At 44.1% G+C, this 16,639-nt stretch overlaps 1 protein-coding gene and 1 pseudogene across 9 annotated transcripts in view; both read left to right on the top strand.

Moving 5' to 3' along the window:
- Nucleotides 1-2,229, top strand: LOC131838400 (small ribosomal subunit protein uS5-like; annotated as a pseudogene).
- TULP3 (TUB like protein 3) overlaps nt 1-8,888 on the top strand; it is a 65,807-nt gene extending 56,919 nt beyond the window's left edge. For 7 of the 9 annotated variants that reach the window (XM_059184516.1, XM_059184523.1, XM_059184517.1 and 4 more), the window contains 5 exons: nt 2,236-2,348; nt 2,650-2,764; nt 4,766-4,864; nt 5,265-5,436; nt 6,312-8,888. In XM_059184516.1, the coding sequence (XP_059040499.1) occupies nt 2,236-2,348; nt 2,650-2,764; nt 4,766-4,864; nt 5,265-5,436; nt 6,312-6,445 (633 nt within the window). In that variant the 3' untranslated portion in view covers nt 6,446-8,888. The remainder of the gene's footprint in view (nt 1-2,235; nt 2,349-2,649; nt 2,765-4,765; nt 4,865-5,264; nt 5,437-6,311) is intronic. The other 2 variants (XR_009356586.1, XR_009356587.1) reach the window with 2 other exon arrangements.
- The last annotated feature ends 7,751 nt before the right edge of the window (nt 8,889-16,639 follow it).

Consider the following 16,639-nt stretch of genomic DNA (forward strand, 5'->3'; position numbering starts at 1 on the left):
AGTAACTCTTAAGACAGATGTTGAGAAAGAGAGGAAGAATGTTGTGGGAACGGATTGTTGAAGGGTCATAGGATAGGAGAATAGCACTGGTTTCAGATCAAGTCAGCAACTCCCAGTTGCTGTGTTCTGTCTTCAAAGACCTCAGAGTCTCAGAGGTAAAATCTGCCCCACCCCAAAGAAAAAGAGTTTGATCCAGAATATAAGAAAATGGAAGAGAATATCTGAATGTAATTATTTGCCTCTCTATCCTATTTTTTGGTGGGGGGAAGGTGTTACTGTGTGCTCTTTGGTTTTTATTTTAATTATGGTAGGAACATGACACTGTGTGAGTTTTAGGGAATAGGAGGAACTGGAAATAGAGAAGGACATGCAACCGGAATGCCTTATTTCTCACGCTAGAAATTCTAATTTACTTCATTTCAAACACAAATTTGAGGCAATTTAATACTTGCCAACGAACACTGTATTTTGTTTTGTTAACGGGTCTAAGTGGATGATTTAAGAACATGAAAATGAGATGATGATTGATACCATTGTTATTATAACCGCTAATTTATTAAGTGTTTATGATGTAGCAGGCATGTGCTAAATGCTTCGTGTATATATTATCTCCTATAATCCTTACTACAACCTTGTAAGATAGGCTTTCTTACCCCTGCTTTATAGATAAGTAAGTGGGACTTAGGGAATGTCCTGTTTCCCCTATAGTTGGAAAGACCCTTCCTCACCAAATTGGATGAAGTTTTTTTGAAAAAGCCACTGGAGGTTTTGGAGATAAAGCTGCAATAGTCCCCCACCCCCAATTTTTTGCTTTCTGTGCTTTTAGTCACCTGTAGTCACTGACATCTGGAAGCAGATTGGTCCTTCTTCTGACATCGGTTCAGCAGGTCGATAGTAGCCTAATGACCCCTCTCTTCAGTCTCATCACATAGGCATTTTATCATCTCACATTGGCACAAGAAGAAGGGGAGTACAGTACAGTGAGATATTTTGAGATGGAAAGACCACATTCATAGAACTTTTATTACAGTATATTGTTAGAATTATTCTGTTATTGTTGCTAATCTCTTGCTATACCTTATGCATAAATTAAACTTTGTCATAGGTACATACAGAAAAAAACTTTGTAGTGTTCAGTAGGCATCCACCGGGGGTTGGTGGATAAAGTGGTCTATTGTATGTGGAGAATCCAGCTAATTTTGGAAAGTTGTACAGTAGGGAAACCCTGATAGTGAATTCTGAGAGGCGTTATAAGGGTGAGAAAAGGAGATAAAGCCCCCAAGGTTGGTCTCCAAGAAAACACCAAATGGCAGATGACACTGTTGCCTCCAGAGGCACTGGGATGGGAGGCCACATGGCCTCCGCAGCCGTCAAGGCTAAGGAGCTCATGGCAGCAAGACCAAGGATGAAGAATGGATGCCTCTACCAGCCTAGATTGTCTGGTCAAGCACATGAAGTTCAGGTCCCTGGAGGAGACCTATCTCTTCCATCTGCCCATCAAGAAATCAGATCATTGAGGTTTTCGTGGGATCGTCCTTCAAGGATGTGGTTTTGAAGATCATGCCCATGCAAAAGCAGACCCATCCTGGCAGGCAGACCAGGTTCAAGGCATCTGTTACCATCAGGGATTACAGCAGACACATCGGTCGGTGTTCAATATTCCAATGAGGTAGCCCCTGACATCTTTGGGACCATCATTCTGGCCAAGTTCTCTAGTCCCAGTGCAGCGAGGCCTCCGGGAGAACGAGATCAGCAAGCCCCACACTATTCCGTGTAAGGTGACTGGCCGCAGCAGCTCTGTGCTGGCGTCCCACCCACGGCTCTGGGGCCCTGGCATCATGTGGGCTGCTCTACCTCCACGGAGGGCTGTCTAGCTACCCCGAGCAACTTTGCCAAGGCCACTTTGGATGCATCTGCAAGACCGAAAGCTGTCTGATCCTGAGCTCTGGAAAGAAACCATGTTCATGTTCACCAAGGCCCCCTCTCAGAAATTCACTGACCGTCTTGTAAAGACCCACACCAGAGGTTCTGTGCAGAAGACCCAGGCTCCAGCTGTGGCCACCATGTAGTTTGTACAGAAGAAGAATGAAGGCCAATTAAGCCTGTTAAAAACAAAAAAACCCGAAAGAGTGACTGCTTGGTACCTGATAGGCACTTGCTAAACATTTGTTAAGCAAATAGAAGATGGTGGTGGTTCTCTCAATATTCTTGAGTGACACTTTTTTCTTTTTCCAGATATTTCTTCTTGCAGGTAGAAAGCGGAAAAAGAGCAAAACATCCAACTACCTTATCTCCACTGATCCAACAGATTTATCTCGTGAAGGGGAAAGTTATATTGGCAAACTCAGGTGAGAGCAGCATTGTATCATACCTGCTCTTTCTGATATTTTTATTCCTGTAATTTCAGAGGAATCTGTATCTCCTTTACAGTGAACATGTACTGATTGTGTACTTTCAAGAAAAAAAAAAGAAGTTAATAGAAAATTTAAGTCCCTTCCTTATTTGAATGAGAAGTCTTTGAAACAGTGGTGAACATTTGGAGAACAGGCAAATGGGCCTCCATTATGTTCCATACCTGTACTAGATTTGTATTTGTGTGGGGAACAAAAATATAGATCATTAATGGTAACTTCTTCCTCTTGATTCTAGATCCAACCTCATGGGGACCAAGTTTACAGTTTATGACCATGGCGTCAGCCCGACCAAGGCCCAAGGTCTGGTGGAAAAGACCTATATCCGGCAGGAGCTGGCAGCCATCTGTTATGTACGTGCCATCCTCATAATGCAACTTTTCTTGAGTCTTTTTCCTAATTTCCTGGGTGTCCTGCTGGCACTTTAAAAGTAACCAACACTGAACTCACACTCTTCCCTCCCAAGCTTGTTTCTATTTCTGTGACCCTCCTTTTCTGTTGCTGGTTGCATTTTTCTCTGTATATTCAAGTTTTAATTATTACAAATTGCCAAGTTTGGTTCTGGCCAGAGGTTACAACAAAGCAGACTGATCTCTTTTTTCTTTTTTTTTAAGATTTTTAAAAATTTATTTGAGAGAGCATGAGCTTGGAGAAGGGTAGAGGGAGAGAGGAGAGAAGTGGGCTCACTGCTCACCGTGGGGGGCTTGATCCCAGGACTCTGGGATCATGACCTGAGCTGAAGGCAGATGCTTAACTGACTGAGCCACCCAGGTGCCCCCCCCTTTTTTAATTGAGGTGTAATTGGCATTTCGGTTTCAGATGTACAATGTAATGATTTTATTTTTTAATTAAAAAAATATTTAATTTTTAAAAAAAGATGTTATGTATTTATTTAGTTGACACAGAGAGAGAGAGAGCATGCACAAGCAGGGGGAGTGGCAGGCAGAGGGAGAGGGAGAAGCAGAGCCCAATCCTATGACCCCAGGATCATGACCTGAACCAAAGGCAGACGGTTAACTGACTGAGTCACCCAGACGCCCCCAGATTTACTTACTTATTTGAGCAGGAGAGCATGCACATATGTGCATGTACACACGTGAGTGGGGCGAGGGGCAGGGGGAGAGAATCGCCAAGGAGACTCTGTGCTTCGTTGGAGCCCAATGCTAGGCTCCATCTCAGGACCCGTGACATCATGACCTGAGCCAAAACCAAAAAAAAGTTAACCAAGCTTAATCAACTGATCCACCTCAGTGCTCTAATGAAATGACTTTATATATGTATGTATTGCAAAATGGTTATCCCGGTCAGTCTAGTTAACATCCAACAGCATACATGGTTACACTTTTTTTCTTGTGTTGAGAACTTTTAAGATCTCCTCTCTTAGCAACTCCCCTATATATAGTACTGTGTCATTATTATTTTTATTTGCATAGCTGACACACAATGTTACATTAGTTTCAGGTATATGGCTTAGGGATTTGACAGGTTTATCCATTATGCTGTGTTAATCGGGGGAATAGCTATTATCTGACTGTATTCCTTATGCTGACATGGGCATTTGAATTTCTTACCTCCTGGTATAGGCCCTATGTAATTTAATTTAATTTAAGCTAATGTAAATTAAGCTATAATTCTCACTGTATATCATATAATGCCATGCCCTCACTGGGAAATACATATTTATTGATGATAACAAATTGGGCAGTTTGCTCATAATTGTCAGATTTCACTTTTAAGACTAAAGAATAGGGGCACCTGGGTGGCTCAGTGGGTTAAAGCCTCTGCCTTAGGCTCAGGTCATGGTCTCAGGGTCCTCGGATTGAGCCCCGCATCGGGCTCCCTGCTCAGCAGGGAACCTGCTTCCTCACCTCTCTCTGCCTGCCTCTCTGCCTACTTGTGATCTCGCTATCTGTCAAATAAATAAATAAATAAAATCTTTTTAAACATTAAAAAATAAAAAAGACTAAAGAATAAGAATAAAGTTTCAAGCCAGTAGTATCTCTTTTAAATTCAAGTGTTCACCTTAGGTGTAAAAGGAGGTACCGTATTACTTTTCTTTTTTTGATTCCCTCTCTCTCTTCGTTTACCTAAAGAAATCAAATTGGTTTTGACGTCATTATTGGATATTTTACATGCCCAAGAAAATCTTGTGTTAAGCATGTGGTCTCTTCGTTAGAACAAGAGCTTGGTTTGGTGACTATTACATGCCTGCACTGATGTGTTTGTTATGTGTTTTACTCCATTTTGCATTAAATCTGTACAGTTTCCTGTACAGGAAAAAAAAAAAAAAAAAGAATGTGGTCTCTTTTTCCTTTCTGTTCCTAAGTCCCTGCCTTTATTCTCCTATCTTCCAGGAAACAAATGTACTTGGATTTAAAGGTCCTAGGAAAATGTCTGTGATTGTTCCAGGGATGAATATGAATCATGAACGGATCCCATTTCGGCCACGAAATGTAAGTAAGAACAGATTTAATCAGCAAGGGAGTCTGAAGGACAAAATTACAGTACGAACAAGACCAATACAAAAAAAGTATTGATTCTCGGAGAACCCCCAAGTTTGAGTAGGGCTTGTACCCTTCTTTAGGAGAGAGATCACACCGGAACGGCAGGGTAAGTACAATTGCAGAGTATTTGCTAAAGTGGTTGATCCAAAATTGCTTAGCCTGCAAAGAGAAATGCTAGATAATCCATCAGAATTTTAAAATCTGCTTAACTTTTGGCTTTCTTTTTTTCTGCTGTACCCTTTCTGAAACGGAGAAAATACTCCCCTTTTCCACCTTCTACCTCACAGAGTTGAGAGCGAATGATTTCCTATGGTTCTCAGGACAAAGCAGTGATTTTCTCTTCAAACAGGACCACGAGAGCTTGCTTTCCAAATGGCAAAACAAAACCATGGAGAACTTGATTGAACTGCACAACAAAGCCCCAGTCTGGAACGATGACACGCAGTCCTACGTCTTGAACTTCCATGGCCGTGTCACTCAGGCATCAGTGAAGAACTTTCAGATAGTCCACGAGAATGACCGTAAGCCTGCAGGAAGGGTTGGGCGGAGTAGAAGGAAAGATGTTCTTACACAGCAGGGAAATGAGTGCTTCCTATCATTGACAGGAAGTCCTATTCAGGGGAGAATTATTTTAAAAAGAAATAGTTTCTTTGAAAGACTCAAGTGCAGTTTTATTTATTTATTTATATTTTTAGAAAACTTATTTATTTATTTGGGGGCAGAGGGAGAGAATCCCAAGTGGGATCATGACCTGAGCTGAAATCAAGAGTCAGACGCTCAACCTGCTGAGCCACCCAGGCGCCCCTAACGAGGCAGTTTTATTTTTGTATTTATTTTTTAACTTTTTAAAAAGGATTTTATTTATTTGACAGAGAGAGACACAGCGAGGGGGGAACACAAGCAGGGGGAGTGGGAGAGGGAGAAGCAGGCTTCCCACTGAGCAGGGAGCCTGATGTGGGCCTCAATCCCAGGATCCTGGGTCCATGACCTGAACCAAAGACAGACACTTAATGACTGAGCCACCCAGGTGGTCCTAAGGTGGCAGTTTTAAAGTGAAACTTCTGAGCCCCTGTTTGGGAAGCAGAAGCAATGGCTCTCAGTAAGGCTTCCTCGGCACCTCTAGCCCTTGGAGTTTGTGCTGTTCCCTTCTGATCCTCTCATGCTAGTCCAGGAGTTATCTCCTGCTCCCTGAGAGGAATAGTAATGGAAACTTGGCTGCTGGTTAGCAGATGCTCACTCTTGTTCAGTGCCTCTTGCCATCCTCTTCAAGGTTTCCCATTGTAAAGGGACCCAGTGACCTATTTGCAGGACTTTTCTCTGTATCGTCAGTAGGCTTTCCCCCAGTATAGCCCCATTCTCTTCTAACATCCTAATTTCTTTCTGTTTTTTTTTCTAGCTGACTACATAGTCATGCAGTTTGGACGCGTAGCAGATGATGTGTTCACCCTGGACTACAACTACCCGCTGTGTGCACTTCAAGCCTTTGCCATTGGGCTTTCTAGCTTTGACAGCAAGCTGGCCTGTGAATGAGGAAACAGCAGGCGCCTAGCTTTCTCACTCAGAGCTTTCAGGAGCCGATACTTGTCTCCTTTGCTTTTGCCCCAGGCCATGAAGAGCACCAGCCCGCCCCTTTGGGAGTAATCCCCGAATGTATGTATATGTGTCTATGTGCATGTGTACATGTGTATATGTGTATATGCACACACGCACATACATACCACTCAATTTCTCTGGGCTCCACAGACCAGGTCAGGGGTCACGGCTTCACCTGGGTGAGGGGTGGTTCAGAGCACAGAAGGTTCCTTTCCAGAGCACATTGGTAACTCCCGAGGGGACTGGCCAGCACATTCTGTGCCTCTGCGGTCAGATTTCCTACACTTGGGAACTTGCAGATAGAATCAGGTTCTAATGATTACTTCCCAGGATCTTTTTTTGGGGAAGACCTTTCCAGAGTGAGATAGTTGCCTAAATTGCCTTTAGTCTTCAGGTCTGCAGACTTTTTCTGTAAACGGCCAGAGAGTCCCTTACAGCTGCTCAGCCACAGCCAGTTCAGAAACCCGGGAGTGTGGCCGTGTTCCACTGAAACCTGGTTGACAAAAACAAGCAGCACGCTAGATTTGGGATATTGCTGTACGTGATGGGCCTGGGCATCTTCCAGAATGAGCCCGTGGCTGTGACATCATATGAGTGGAACATATGAGTGGAACATGGATATCTCTAGGGAGCAGACTGGGGGTCCAAAGGTACTCTACTTCATCCGCGTAGCTTTTACATTGTTTTTTATTTTTTATTTTATTTTTTAATTTTTTTTAAGCAAGCTTAAACTCACGACCCTGAGATCAGAAGTTACACGCTCTACTGACAGATTCAGCCAGGTACCCCTCAAAAATTTTTTATTTTATTTTATTTTTTTCAAATAAGCTTTATAGCCAACATGGGGCTTTTTAAAATTTTTACTTTTATTTCACTTTTTTTTTTTTTTTAAGTAAGCTTTGCTTTTAGCTTGTTTTGGTGATGATGGCTTCTAGAGCTTCGTTTACCTTCAGAACTGGGAAAACCCCACATGAGTGGCCATTTTGAGTGCACACAGGTAGCTTCATTCTGCCGTCCTACCCGAAGTACCCATGGGGGAGGACCACATCAGCCACTTTAGCACCCCACACGAAGACCTTCACGCTCACTTGGAAACAAATCTAGTATTATGTCGTCGTTATCAGAGCAAGCGTGGTATTAGAGCGAGCTTGCTTTCCTCCTGGGGCTTGGACGGTACTGACGTCATAGTCCCCCGCTGTCCCCCTTCCCTCGGAGCAGGCTGGCTGGCAGCCATCTCAGTCAAAGCGGCTCTGGCCAAATTTTGTGATTAGTGATGTGAGAAATGTATTGTCTCATTTCAGTTTAGGAGGACAGCATAAACTCTGGGGGTGACTTAGTCTCATTAAGACTGAGAGTAATTCGACAGTTGCCTTCATCTTCAATCCAGGAGTGCCTCCTACAGCCATAGGGCTGTGGAGCCATTAGTATAGAGGGACACACACACCTGTTCTTACCATGTAAGAGGTAAGAACATTATGTATGGAAACTTACCACTGACCAGCTAGCTGAACAAGCTCCACGGACCTTGTTAGGCAGAGCTCTGGGTCTTTCTTTTTAACACAAATATTATCAGCCCCCTAAAGCCTGGCTCATTGGTACAGATCACGCTCCTGTCACTTTTCCTCACAGATCATAAGAGTTTTGCCAAGTCTTTCAGATTATTAGCACCTCCCAACAAATCCTAGGACTCTGCTTGCCACCAGCTCACCAGTCTCAGAATGCATCTGACTCTAGACAATGCAAGAGTGTTGTGAGTTCTACGTTCAGCATTGTTCTGCCCCCAAGCCTTTGTGCGCCTGAGCTTTTTGCCAGCATGGGGCAAGGAATCAGCCGCTCTTGTTCCATTATGTTTCCCTTCCGTGGACTTCCTTTGCGTCCCTGCTTCCTGTCGTTCCTTGCTCCACATCAAATAGCGACGAAGGAGAGAGCTGGGAGATGAAAAGACTCTTCGCTCGTCCCCCACGGGCGAGGCCTATCTGTTGTTTTGACGTGATTGGTTTCCATCTCAGGCGTGTTTCCTATCAAGTGCTGGTTTCCATCTCAGGCGTGCTTCCTATCAAGTGCCTCATTCATAGAAGTGCCCTAACGCACCCGACAGACCTCTGGCACCACCACTGACGTACTGTCTGATCCGCCCTTGTTGAAAACGGAAAGCTGTTCACTTCTCTCCAGTTGCAGTAGATGACCGCGTCTGGGGATACGGAGCCTGACAGGATGGCTGGATCTAATCCTGCTTCCTCCTGCTCTGTCTGGCTCTAAGACATCCATCCATACCCCAGCTTCAGGTACTCTCTGCTTGAGTGTGCAGGCGATTGGTTTTACAGAAATCATATTTATAACTTTTGTATGCTACAGAAATAAAAAATAATTTATATAAAAATGTGAATGTCACCAGTCTTCTGTACAAAGTCCCATCCCTTATGGAGTTCCCATTCTGGAATGTTCCGGAATAACCATTTTCATCCTGTGAATCAGGATGCTGTCATCCCAGGATAGCAGGAGTCTGCAGACTCAGAAGTCTGTCTCATCATGTTCGTGACACCAGGGATTTTCTAGATAGATGATGGAGCCAAGAACTGAGCAAAGGGAGGGGGCCACAGAAAGGTGGGGTTTATACTGTTCTAGATACCTGCATCCGTCGGCCTCCTGGATCTTCTTTGTTGGCATCAGTTAATGATTCAATATCTAAAACTGAAGTAGACCCTGTCTCTTGCCTCTGAGCGTTCACATTTCAGAGCTACCTTACAGAGAGAGACAAGTAGAAAAAAAATTATGTGTTCACAAATCTTTACTAGGCCTTCCCGCTCTTATCAGTGTCACAGTGAAAATGAGTCACATGGAAGGAAGCAGGAAGAGCGTAAAAGTCAGGATGAGAGCTGGAGTCAGAGTTAAATTCTTATGCCTTGGTTTTTCTTTTTCACATGGTTCTTTTTGGCTACGGTGCACGACTGGCTAAACGGATAATTTATGACACAATTCTTTGTATACTTTTCAGTCATTGACGTGAAAGATATCAGCAAGTGGTTTTTAAAAATCTAAAACAGGCCTACAAAAGGTTCTTTTTGGTCCAGAAGTTTAGCAGATCACACAGCTAGCATCAATCCAGTTCCTTTAAACAACATTATAGGCACAGGAATAAAGCAACAGTTTGAGCCAAAACCCAGGGTTTGACCCCTTTTATGCTGGTGATTTGCCATGTGCCTCTTTCCTCCTCTCTATATTGAGAGGTCTTGAACTATATGATCTTCAATTCTTGCACACAGTTCTCCCCACTCATGCTGACAACAATGTGGAATTCCTCTACTTGCATTTGGAACTGAACTCTCTGGTTATCTTCTGGACAGCATCATGCTGTCCATAGCTGAAGATATTGCTGGCAGGGGTGCCAGAGACCCTAAGAAAGGATCACGGGTGCTGACGCTAGGGAACTGGAGAGGGCAGATTCTGAGTATGTCTTTGGTGGGGGATTCTGGAATGCCAGGAGTGCACAGAGTGGGAGAGTACTCACACCACATGCTTAATGGCTGCTTCCTTCCAGTCTGTAGCCTGTTTTAATTTTCCCCATGTGAACCTCAGCTAGAGGCTTGCCAAGGACTGGCCAGGTCCTGTCCCACCCCTCAGACACATTTCTTGACCACTTGGTCGTTTTGCCTTCTCTCCCCACTTTGATTGCCTAGTTGTCATAGTCGATATATGTTCCTTAAAAGTCTCACAGACTCTTATCTGCAAAAAGCCAGGGATCCCCGCAGTAAATGAAGGATTTGCCATTGGTCCTCAGAATTTAGGGAAGCCTTTATTAAACCACACATGGATTCGTGGCGCCACCTACCAACCTAGGATGAGCATTACAAGTGCATTAAAATGAAAAGCGCAGTTTCTGTAAATCAGAGAAGTCACAAAGGGCTCAGGGACTTCAACAACTGGACCAGGTTATATTTACAAAGCACCCTTGTGCTTCGGTGTGACTCTCCTGAAGGTCCTAGAATAGTAATGTTTCTGGAGTTTGGAAGCCAGTAGAGGTATTCCAGGTAAAATGCCGGCATTTGGCATAGGATTATGGCAAATACCAATATCACTTTTATTAACATCCTTTTAAAATGGAGCAACCTGGGTGCCTGGGTGGCTCAGTCGTTAAGCATCTGCCTTTGGCTCAGGTCATGATCCAGGGTCCTGGGCTCGAGCCCCACATGGGCTCCCTAATCAGCGGGAAGCCTGCTCCTCCCTCTCCACTCCCCATGCTTATGTTCCCTCTCTCGCTATGTCTCTCTGTGTCAAATAAATAAGATCTTTTTTAAAAAAATGGAGCAACACGTTTTGGGTGACATTTTTATCCCTTCAGTTATAGAAAATGGTTTATATGCACTCATAAAGAAATTCTAGATGGTTTTCCAGGGGCTATGAGAGGAAAGAAAAACAGAATAGTTTAACTGGGAAACTAAACATTCGGGTTCTAGTCTCAGCCCTGACCCTACCTCACATTCCTTACTTTGTACCCATCTCTCTATTTCTACATGAAGGAGCAGCCTAGGTAAAAAAATGCCCCTGCTGTTATGGAAACTTTGGAAATATTTCAAATGTGAAATGGGCCTCCATGATTTTTTCTGGCTCTGCTTAGTCTTTTGGTCCATCAGGCCCAAGCTCCTTTCATGAGGTTCTAGAGCTATGGCCCAAGAGTCTGGAGGGCAAGAAAAGAGAGAAGGCCCCAGGAAGGGCAAAGCTGGTGGGGGCCAAGGTGGGAGTGGGAGTTGGAGTGTTCCTGGTCTATTATCACCATTTATTACACATTTTAGTTTAATATGGTGGTTCTCAAGCCTCAGAGTTTTAACAACTAGTTAGGTACTATCTACCCAGATTTTGTCCCTTATTATGATTTCCAAAGATTCAAAAAGGATCCAGTGGTTCTTTTTTGTAATCTCGGGGCAGGAAGGCTAAAGAGGAAGAATGACCTGAGAGGAGAGTGGCAGGCAGAGGAGGGCTAGGAATTAGATTGAAATTTTAAAAACAGGGCAAATATGTAATTTCTAGGGTATAAATGCACATCAGGACACACTATATCCGTATAGAAATTTGACCTTAAAAAATATGTCCTTTCTTTGCCTTGAGTCAATTTTATGCTATTCTGTATCAGGTATACAGAGATACAAATTCTAAATATTAATAATTTCATATGGTCTAAAAGAAATTTTAGGGGCGCCTGGGTGGCTCAGTTAGCTAAGTGTCTGCCTTCGGCTCAGGTAATGATCTTGGGATCCTGGGATCGAGCCCCACATCGGGCTCTCTGCTCAGTGTGGCATCCACTCTCCTTCCGGTTCTCCCTCTCTCTCAAATAAATAAATAAAACCTTAAAAAAAAAACCTTTAAAAAACTACAATAAAAGCCTATTCCCATATCTGTCTCCTTCTTTTTCCCTTGCCCTCTTCTCCTCCTGTAGTTAACTCTTTTTAGTTTCTTTCTAGTGTTTCATTATGCAGAAATAAATGCATTTGTAATTCCCCAAACTTTGTGCACAAAATATATATAGCATACTATGTACTCAGTCCTGTAGCTTGCTTACTATACCCGGAGATAATCCCCTCTTAGTAAACGCAGGCTTTCCTCATCCTTGTTTAGGCGCCACAGTACTTCACCATAGTGTTTTTTAACTAATCTCCTCTGTATGGATAATTTGCGCATTAAGAAATTTTATCAGGGAAGAAGGGGGAAAAGAAATTCTATCAGTGTCTTTTGAATATATGCAATGTTCCGGGGACCGTGTTACCTATTTTATTTATTTATTTATTTATTTTTTAAAAAGATTTTATTTATTTATTTGACAGAGAGAAATCACAAGTAGGCAGAGAGGCAGGCAGAGAGAGAGGAAGGGAAGCAGGCCCCCCCGCCGAGCAGGGACCCCGATGCAGGACTCCATCCCAGGACCCTGAGATCATGACCTGAGCCGAAGGCAGCAGCTTAACCCACTGAGCCACCCAGGCGCCCCGTGTTACCTATTTTAATCCTCTTCTTTTTCCTTCTTCATACTCAGTGACTGCCACAATGTGACACCTTTACGCTGGGCACTCCCATGGCCCTGAATCCTTCCCTTGGCTCTGCAAGTGTTTCCCCCCTCCCCACCCACCCTGGCCGCTGAGCGGCTCCCAGAGGATGGTCCTCCGCTGAGGCTGCAACGTCCAACACCGTAAGGCTGCAACGTCCAACACCGTAGCCACTAGTTGTGTGCAGTTGTTTACATTTAAATCAAAATAAAATTCCATTCTTCTGTCTGGCTAGCTGTGTTTCAAGTTCTCAGTAGCCACATGTGGCTAGTGTCTACCGCACTGGACGGCGCAGATAAAGAACGTTCCACGTGGAAGTTGTTCCTTGCCCAGCTCCCTCATTTGACTGTTAGTCTCTCCAGGGGCAGGGATGGGGATTTTTCTCTGTTTCTCCTTTGTGCCTCCCTAGCACAGTGCCAAGGACATCATCTGTGTTCAATGAATGCGGAGTGGGAAGATGAGTGACGAGGATGCTGGGCTCATGGTCTAAGTGTACCCAAGGTTACAATCGGCATGTGCCTGAGCTGTCATTTGAACCCAGACCGTCTACATTAATTTTCAAATGATTGCCTCAATAGCTACTGATAATAACACTTGTAACTGAATTAGAGTGGAGAAAGCTTTTCCTTCCTTTTGATTTTTTTTTTCCTGGAAGTCTTAGATAACTGATCCTAAAGATCCCCCGGGAACCTCAGAGAAACTCTCACGTGAGAACTGGGTGGGGAAGGCCCCAACCTCCGGCCTCTGGAAAGCAATGGTTTGTCTTGTTTTGGGCTGTAAATACACTGCGTGAGTTTGCAAGGGCCGGGCTGGCATAGCAAACTACCACGGACTGGGTGGCGTAAACGGAAGTTGACTTCTCACAGTTTGCGGGGCTAGAAGACAGAGATCAAGGGGCTGGCATGTTTGGTCTCTCCTGAGGCCTCTGTGCTTGGCTTGCAGATGGCGGCCTTCTTCCTGTGTCTGCACATGGCCCCCCTCTGTGGTGGCCTGTGTCCTTCCTGACCTCTCTCCTTATAAGGGCATGGGTCAACTGAGATGTGAGCCCACCCTAAAGACCCCCTTTTAACTTAATCACCTCTGTAAAGACATTATCTCCAGATCCACTCCTACTCCAAAGTACTGAGGATGAGGACTTCAACATGTGAATTTGGGGGAGACACAATTCAGTCCCTTGCCTCTCCGGTTCCCTAAATAGACCTCGAGTCCATCCTTCCACATTTTTCTTTGATAAAGAGATAACAGAACTTATATTCTGCTTATCAAATTACAGGCTACTTTCATTCAATAGAGAAAGAAAGATGGCAAACACCTTTGGTAAAGGTCTGCTTTGTTCTTCAGAACACAAGATGCACTTTGGTTGATATGGAGTGAGAAGTCTTCTTACGGAAAAGCAAACAGAAGTATGAAGAGGTTGAAAAAGGAGAAGGAGGGGCGCCTGGGTGGCTCAGTGGGTTGGGCCTCTGCCTTTGGCTGGGGTCATGATCTCAGGGTCCTGGGATGGAGTCCTACATCGGGCTCTCTGCTTGGCGGGGAGCCTGCTTCCTCTTCTCTCTCTCTGCCTGCCTCTCTGTCTACTTGTGGTCTCTCTCTGTCAAATAAATAAATAAAATCTTAAAAAAAAAAAAAAAAAGGAGAAGGAACTCAAGTTCCAGGGACCCCAACCACAAGAGGAGTCAGGCGCATTAACAGCGTTGCAGGTGGGCGGGGGGCTGGCTCCGGAGATATTTGAAAAGAGTATAGGTGCCTTTTACCTAGCAGCCAGGGAGCCATCTTCTCCTTGTCACTGTGTTCTTAGGCCATCAAATCCAGTTGTGGGTGGTTTTTTAAAAAAGGTGTGACGAAATTAGGGAAAGGTTCTAGTCACATTATTTCCCCCCTCCCCACCATAAAAGTACCAGTTTGTTGCCTATAGAAGGCATTAGACTGAAATACAAAAGACTAAAGAAGGAAATAATAACCCCCGAAAGGAAGGTAACATTGTATATCAACTCTACTTCAGCAAAAAAAATAGTGAAAATGAGAGGGCGCCTGGGTGGTCAGTCTGTGAGCTTCTAACTCTTGGTTTCCAATCAAGTCATGATCTCAGGGTGGGGAGACTGAACCCTGAGTCTGGCTCTGAGCTTAGTGGGGCAGTCTGCTTGAGAATCTCTTTCCCTCTCTCTCCCCCCTAATGCTCCCCCTTTTTGCTTGGGCACACATTTTCTCTCTCTGATACATAAAATCTTTTTAAAAAAGGAATGAAAATCAGGGCACCTGGGTGGCTCAGTGGGTTAAAGCCTCTGTCTTAGGCTCAGGTCATGGTCTCAGGGTCCTGGGATGGAGCCCCACATCGGGCTCTCTGCTCAGCAGGGGGCCTGCTTCCCTTCCTCTCTCTCTGCCTACTTATGATCTCTGTCAAATAAAAAATAAATAAAATCTTTTAAAAAAAGAATGAAAATGAGAAAATAAAAAATCCAATTAATCTTCAACCTGTCAGAGATAATCACTCTTTTTAGAGTATTTTTACTTCCCAATTTATTTATTTATTTATTTATTTTTAAAACGATTTTATTTATTTGACAGAGAAAGACACAGCGAGAGCACAAGCAGGGGGACTAGGAGAGGGAAAGCGGGCTCCATCCCAGGACACTGGAATCATGACCTGAGCCAAAGGCAGATGCTTAATGCTTAACGACCGAGCAACCCAGGCACCCTCGATTTATTTTTCAAAAACAGGATTATCCCACAAACTGCTCTTAGAATCTGTATTTCCATTTATATCGTGAACAATGTCTACTTTGTTTCTGGTTTACTTTGAAAAGTCTTGTTATTAATAACTGAAAAGAATTCCATCACATAGATGTGGTTGAACTTGTTTAAAACATATAGATAATTTGTTTAACCACGACCATGCAGTTTCGAAACAAAAAAATGTATTAAAGGAGTGGAAATAATACCAAACGACATCTGATAAAAATAATATAAATTTTTACTGTAATTTTGGAGTGTAGACAACTCAAATACCCTCGACACATGAAGCCCAGCTATGACGGCAGCCCTGCCCTCCTCCTGCACCATTCAGCATGAACCCTGGGTGAGATACAGTTGTAGGACAGGGTGGCGTGGTCTGGTTCACTAAGAAGTGAGGTGAGTTGTGGATTATAAGGTGTCATTTGAGGGGAGCCATATGTATCTCTTCCAGCTTGATTCAGACAGATGCAATACTTCCACCAGCAAATTCATTCCTGAGGGTCACTGAAACCTTAAGAAAGGTTTTACCCTAGTAGGGGCAGGGCATGTGTATTAAGATCAGTCAGTCTTGAAACTTCACAGTTTCCAAGTCTGAGAACTTTAGCCAAAGGAACCACGACAGCCTAGGAAATGAGATTCCTGAAGGTGTAGGACTTTCTAGAAGCCTGTAAGGGTATGGACCAGGAGACCAAGCTTCTGAAGGCACAGTATTCTAACCTGGATCATTTAGGATCTCAGAGACTTAAGATTTGGAGAGAGGAAGCCAGTCTGACCTCTGGATTTCCTCTCGCCAATCTGGGCTAGCCGTGACACTCCAAGGTTGCTTTATCGTCTCCCGTTTGGACTCTGCCTTGCCTTCCTCAAAACCTCTGAACCTTGGCTGAACTCAGCTCCCAACTAACCTGTTTCTCCTGGTATTTGAATTTTTACCTCCGTGAATGGCACCACCAATCGTTCAGCTATGAAAGCTTAGTGAGTTTGGTTTCCTCTCTCACCCTCACAGACAACCTAGTTACCAATTCTTGTTGATTTTTGCCTGTGGACTCTTTCTGAGACCCTTTCCCTCACGGTCAAGCTCAGGAGCACAGCCTGAGCTTAGGGCACCCTGACTCTCCAATCCACCGACACCATGGCCAGAGGGGTCTTCTAACGCTCCTACCTATTATGCCACACCTGCGTCAAAATGGCATTCCCAATGCCCAAACTCTTGAGCACGGGATTCAATGGTCCCCACAACCTGGCACCCACTTATTGCAATCTATTCTTCCAGCTCACCAGTTTACAAGACTTTTCCTGAACACCCTGTGTGTACGCACTGCTCTATTTTTGTGGCTCTTCTGCCCTCTTAAGTTCTTGTTTATCCTTC

This window comes from Mustela lutreola, chromosome 8, assembly GCF_030435805.1.
Source record: "Mustela lutreola isolate mMusLut2 chromosome 8, mMusLut2.pri, whole genome shotgun sequence".
Taxonomy (NCBI): Eukaryota; Metazoa; Chordata; class Mammalia; order Carnivora; family Mustelidae; genus Mustela; species Mustela lutreola.